The sequence below is a fragment of the Oncorhynchus nerka genome, linkage group LG10 (assembly GCF_034236695.1).
Source record: "Oncorhynchus nerka isolate Pitt River linkage group LG10, Oner_Uvic_2.0, whole genome shotgun sequence".
Taxonomy (NCBI): Eukaryota; Metazoa; Chordata; class Actinopteri; order Salmoniformes; family Salmonidae; genus Oncorhynchus; species Oncorhynchus nerka.
The window spans coordinates 76,004,154-76,010,704 of NC_088405.1; the positions used below are offsets into that span (position 1 = coordinate 76,004,154).

At 40.8% G+C, this 6,551-nt stretch overlaps 1 protein-coding gene across 1 annotated transcript in view; it reads right to left on the reverse strand.

The window, feature by feature from the left end:
- Window positions 1–6,551, reverse strand: part of LOC115136006 (protein turtle homolog B-like) — a 208,455-nt gene that overhangs the window by 104,676 nt on the left and 97,228 nt on the right. The window contains 1 exon segment of the mRNA XM_065023750.1: window positions 2,173–2,324. Coding sequence (XP_064879822.1) covers window positions 2,173–2,324 — 152 coding nt within the window.

Sequence of the window (6,551 nt, forward strand, 5' to 3'; positions counted from 1 at the left end):
ATCCCACCATGACCTCCGACGAGCCATCAAACAGGCAAAGCGCCAATACAGGACTAAGACCGAATCCTACTACGCCCACTCTGATGCTCATTGGATTTGGCACGGCGTGCAAACTATCACATCTTACAAAGGGAAACCCAGCCGCAAGCTGCCCAGTGACACGAGCCTACCAGACGAGATAAATGTATTCTATGCTCGCTTTGAGGCAAGAAACAGTGAACCATGCATGAGAGCACCAGCTGTTCCGGACGACCGTGTGATCTTGCTCTCCATTGCCGATGTGAGTAAGACCTTTAAACAGCTTTACATTCACAAGGCTGCAGAGCCAGACGGATTACCAGGATGCGTACTCAGAGGACGTGTACCGATCATTTAGTTTGCTGTCGACAAGACAGTGGTAGGCCTGATCACTGATGATCACAATGAAACAGCGTATAGAGAGGCAGTGTGGTGCCAGGACAAAACTTTCCCTCAACATCAGCAAGACAAAGGAGTTGATTGTGGACTACAGGAAACGGAGGGCCGAGCACACCCCTATTCACATCGATGGGGCTGTAGTGTAGCGGGTCAAGAGCTTCGAGTTCCTCGGTGTCCACATCACTTAGGAATTAACATTGTCCGCACATACCAACACAGCTGCATCACCGCTTGGTATGGCAACTGCTTGGCATCCGACCGCAAGGCGGTACAGAGGGTAGTGCGTACGGCCCAGTACATCAAGGGCCTATATAAAAGGCGGTGTCAGAGGAAGGCCCAAAACATTTTCAAAGACTTCTCTCTGCTACCGCACGTCTAGCGGTACCGATACACCAAGTCTAGAACCAACAGGGCCCTGAAGAGCTTCTACCCCCAGCTAAAGAGTTAACCAAATAGATACCCGGACTATCTGCATTAACACTCTTTTGCATTAACTCTTTTGACTCATCACATAAGCTTCTGCTACTGCTTATTATCTATCATGTTGCCTTGTCACTCTCCCCCTTTCTATACAGTACATACAGTATATACCTCAATTACCTCATACCCCTGCACATCAACTTGTGACTGGTATCCCATGTACAGTATATAGCCCATTGTGTTTTATTCCTTGTGTTATTGTTTTTCAATTATTTGTCTATTTTTCTCTCTGCATTGTTGGAAAGGCCCTGTAAGTAAGCATTTATCTGTTAGTCTACACCTGTTGTTTATGAAATGTGACAAATCAAATTTGATTTGATACCGTGAATACAAAGTCAAGGACCTCCCATGGCTATTCGGCGCTAAACTCCCTAATGCTCGAAAAAGCCAGATACCATTTCTATCTGGAATTAACGCATGGCCAGTTGTAAATGGAATCGGATAGAAATTCTCCATATAACTAGCAGACTATGCAATCCAATGAATAGAGCCATAGAGTAGACAACAGATGGAGCAGGTCAAATGTAATGTTTACCAGGAATCTATCTTCTAACATTATTCACACATATATAACGCTCCTGCACTTGCTCAACGCTCCTTTCTAGCTTAGTAGAACTACTTATAGACTTCTTTGGGTCATCATCACATGAATACCTAAGAGGTAGCCAGGGGCAAATTACCTGCCCTCCAGGACACCTACAGCACCTTCACAGGAAGAGCCATAAAGGTCAGGACAACAACCACCTGAGTCACTGCCTGTTCACCCCGCTATCATCCAGAAGGCGAGGTCAGTACAGGTGCATCAAAGCTGGGACCGAGAGATTGAAAAACAGCTTCTATCTCAAGGCCATTAGACTGTTAAATAGTCATCACTTGGCGGCTTCCACCCGGTTACGTAACCATGAACCTTAGAGGATGCTGCACCATATACATAAACTTGAAATTACTAGCCACTTTAATAATGTTTACATATTTTTGCTTTACTCATCTCATATGTATATACCGTATTATATTCTACTGTATTTTAGTCTATGCCACTTCGACATTGCTCATCCTAATGTTTACATATTCCTTAATTCCGTTATTTTACTTTTAGGTTGTGTGTATTGCATGCATTGTTGTGAATCGTTAGATATTACTGCCCTGTTGGAGCTAGAAACACATGCATTTCACTACACCCCCAATAACATCTGCTAAACATGTGTATGTGACAAATAAAATTTGATTTGATTTTAGGTGGGGCAAACACATGAAGTGGTGAAGTGGGGGTCCTACCTTGTACTTGATGCGGTCCTCCAGGGGCTCACCCTCCCGGAGCCAGTTGATGGAGGGCTTGGGGTTGCCGGAAGCAACGCAGCTCAGGGTGATGCTGCCGCCTTCCTTGGTCTCAACGTACAGTGGCGGCGTGTCCGTGAAACTGGGGGGAGCTGTGAAGAGGACAATATAAAATAAACGGTGAGAAAAATGTTATTGGCAAATATCAGAAGGGAAAATCTCTAATGTTCCAATGTTGTATGTGTTCTCGTGTGATATTTGTGTTTATATGTCTGTCTATGTCAATGTGTGAAGCCATAATGTGGAAAATAAAGTTGACGTATTCTGTTTCAAATGTATTAATCCAATGATCCACTACGAGAAGCTCTAGCTAGCAAACCTTAGATGTGTTGCTGGGAGAGGCGCAAAATCAAGTGAATATTTACAGACTTCGCTTGGACAATGTAATCATTACCACATACAAGTAATGAATACAATGCAGTAGTGTTTTATGATCTTTTTACTGTATATGTGTATGTACTGTACTATGTGAGTAAGCTTCAACGAACATTTCCAATGTATATATTACTGTTAATACCTGCAAATGGCAAATAAACTACTTGAAATTGAAGTTTGGACCAAAATATGACCTGTGTTTAACCGAATAGCCCAAACCCTGGTAAAGTTTTATATTAACGTTCAGTAATAAACCATTTATAAAGGCATATACAAACAGTTTGTGCACCATTTATTAATCATTACTCCCACAAGGATCCCAATTTCAAACTCTTATAAAAAATATGGGATCTTATACAGTTTCTTGCCATAGCCTTCTGTGACTTTAAATAATATTTCTCTCAAAGCTGTGTTTCCAGAAAAATGTGTCCAGAGATTTGGTCAACTCCATCAGATTAGTCTAAAATCTTAAATTAATCAGGAATAACCATGGTCAGCGACACCATAAGGACCCCTTATTCATGTCTTCACTACATGTAGTAGTAGTAGACCCTTCCTGCAGTCAAATGACAAAATCGCCCTCTAGTGGCCTCGGGTGGAATGTAGTTAATAATTCATAAATATAGTTTTTTTTAGACCTGCAAAAAATCTGGTGTTTATATGTCAAACAGTTTTGTTGTATTTCAGTCTGCTGTGAACTACAGTACCAATCAAAAGTTTGGACACACCTACTCCTTCTAGGGTTTTTCTTTATTTTGACTATTTTCTATATTGTAGAATAATAGTGAAGACATCAAAACTATGAAATAACACATATGGAATCATGTAATAACCAAAAAAGTGTTAAACATTTTAGTTTTGAGATTCTTAAAAGCACCCACCCTTTGCCTTGATGACAGCTTTGCACACATGTTTTGTTGTTGTCAGAAAATAGAATGTGACATTTGAAAGATACAGTTTTTGTCTTTTTGGAAATTGAACTCAAATCTTACTGCTGGCAATGTCATTAGAACACCCCCCCCCCCCCCCCCAAATCATGTGCGGTGGTCATATTCATAGAGTATGCAATGTAGGTCAAGGAAAGTGTATGCATTGTATGCATCCTCCACATGCGCCTTTGATCTAGCTCATCGTTTACAATAGGAAAAGTGAATGGGAAGAGAGGTTTGAAAAAGAGGTTTGTTTCCTCACCTGTCTGAGTCCTTTTGGAACAGTAATTAGTGACATTTTATATCAGTAATTGGTGACATTTTATTTCAGATATTCAAATCTCATATTCCCCAACATGGTGACAATTCGGGGAAAAGTTGAGATAGTCACGTTTTTCAAGGGCGGCAGGGTAGCCTAGTGGTGAGAGCGTTGGACTAGTAGCCGGGAGGTTGCAAGTTCAAACCCTCCGAGCTGACAAGGTACAAATCTGTCATTCTGCCCCTGAACAGGCAGTTAACCCAATGTTCCTAGGCCGTCATTGAAAATAAGAATTTGTTCTCAACTGACTTGCCTGGTTAAATAAAGAAAAAATCCCTGATTTATAGGAAAATTTTAGATATATTTCCATATTGTGTGCTTATTCTTTTATCATTGATATGATCTAGGTCATTTTCAGAGCTAAGAAGCATCAGGTACTGCTGGAATGTCTACGAATGTCATGCTCATCTTATGAGAAATTACACTAGTTACTCAAAACCTTTATAAAGTATTTATAAAGTATAAACAGCACTCACTTTAGATGGTTTATAAATGTAGGAGTAATGATTAATAAATGACCATCACACTACTTACAGTTGAAGTCGGAAGTTTACATACACTTTAGCCAAATACATTTAAACTCAGTTTTTCAAAACTCCTGACATTTAATCCTTGTACAAATTCCCTGTCTTATGTCAGTTAGGATCACCATTTTATTTGAAGAATGTGAAATGTCAGAATAATAGTAGAGAGCATGATTTATTTCAGCTTTTATTTCTTTCATCACATTCCCAGTGAGTCAGACGTTGACATACACTCAATTAGTATTTGGTAGCACTGCCTTTAAATTGTTTAACTTGGGTCAAACGTTTTGGGTAGCCTTCGTCAAGCTTCCCACAATAAGTTGGGTGAATGTTGGCCCATTCCTCCTGACAGAGCTGGTGTAACTGAGTCAGGTTTGTAGGCCTCCTTGCTCGCACACGCTTTTTCAGTTCTGCCCACACATTTTCTATGGGATTGAGGTCAGGGCTTTGTGATGGCCACTCCAATACCTTCACTTTGTTATCCTTAAGACATTTTGCCACAACTTTGGAAGTATGCTTGGGGTCATTGTCCATTTGGAAGACCCATTTGCTACCAAGCTTGATGTCTTGAGATGTTGCTTCAATATATCCACATACTTTTCTTCCCTCATGATGCCATCTGTTTTGTGAAGTGCACCAGTCCCTCCTGCAAAGCACCCCCACAACATGATGCTGCCACCCCTGTGCTTCACGGTTGGGATGGTGTTCTTCAGATTGCAAGCCTCCCCCTTTTTCCTCCAAACATAACGATGGTCATTATGGCCAAACAGTTACATTTTTGTTTCATCAGACCAGAGGACATTTCTCCATGTGCAGTTGCAAACCGTAGTCTGGCTTTTTTATGGCTGTTTTGGAGCAGTGGCTTCTTCCTTGCTGAGCGGCCTTTTAGGTTATGTCGATATCGGACTTGTTTTACTGTGGATATAGATACTTTTGTACCTGTTTCCTCCAGCATCTTCATAAGGTCCTTTGCTGTTGTTCTGGGATTGATTTGCACTTTTCGCACCAGAGTACGTTCATCTCTAGGAGACAGAACGCTTCTCCTTCCTGAGTTGTATGACGGCTGCATGGTCCCATGGTGTTTATACTTGCATACTATTGTTTGTACAGATGAACGTGGTACCTTCAGGCGTTTGGAAATTGCTCCCAAGGATGAACCAAACTTGTGGAGGTCTACATATTTTTTCTGAGGTCTTAGCTGATTTCTTTTGATTTTCACATGATGTCAAGCAAAGAGGCACTGAGTTTGAAGGTAGGCCTTGAAATACATCCACAGGTACACATCCAATTAAACTTCTGACCCACTAGAATTGTGGTACAGTAAATTATAAGTGAAATAATCTGTCTGTAAACAATTGTTGGAAAAATTACTTGTGTCATGCACAAAGTAGATGTCCTAACCGACTTGCCAAAACTATAGTTTGTTAACAAGAAATTTGTGGAGTGGTTGAAAAACTAGTTTTAATGACTCCAATCTAAGTGTATGTCAACTTCTGACTTCAACTGTATATAAATGCCTTATAAATGGTTTATTACTGAAATGTAATATAAAGTGTTATCCACAACCCTTTTGTTCATAGCCAGATTAAACAAAAATTAGCTCTGCTAGCTAATCCTGCCAAATTCATGATTGTGTTAATTATTCACGTACATACAAAAGGAGACCTTGAAAATTCCAAAACACAATCTATGCAAGTTGTGCTCATCTACCTGGTGCAAAAGAGCCACTTACTCAATCAGCAATGAATCTTCTGTGAACACCATCTTCAGGCATTTATAGCCTCTAAGTGTACTGTGTATGAGCCACTACCGCTAGCCACTTCCACTCACTTTCCCCATCCTCTACTCCTCTGGGATGTTTTAAGTGTGAATACTTTCTCTCCCTCTTTCCTCTCTCCTCCTCTCTCCATCTCTCCAGGGCCCATTCATTACTTGCTTCTGATATAAGACCAAAACTATGGCCTAAACCCAAATCTCTCGAAGTCCCAATTTTGCTTTGATAAGTCACAGAACAAGGGGCGGCAGGTAGCCTAGTGGTCAGAGAGTTGGACTAGTAACCGAAAGGTTGCAAGATTGAATCCCCGAGCTGACAATCTGTTGTTCTGAACAAGGCAGTTAACCCACTGTTCCTAGGCCATCCTTGAAAATAAGAATTTGTTCTTAACTGACTTG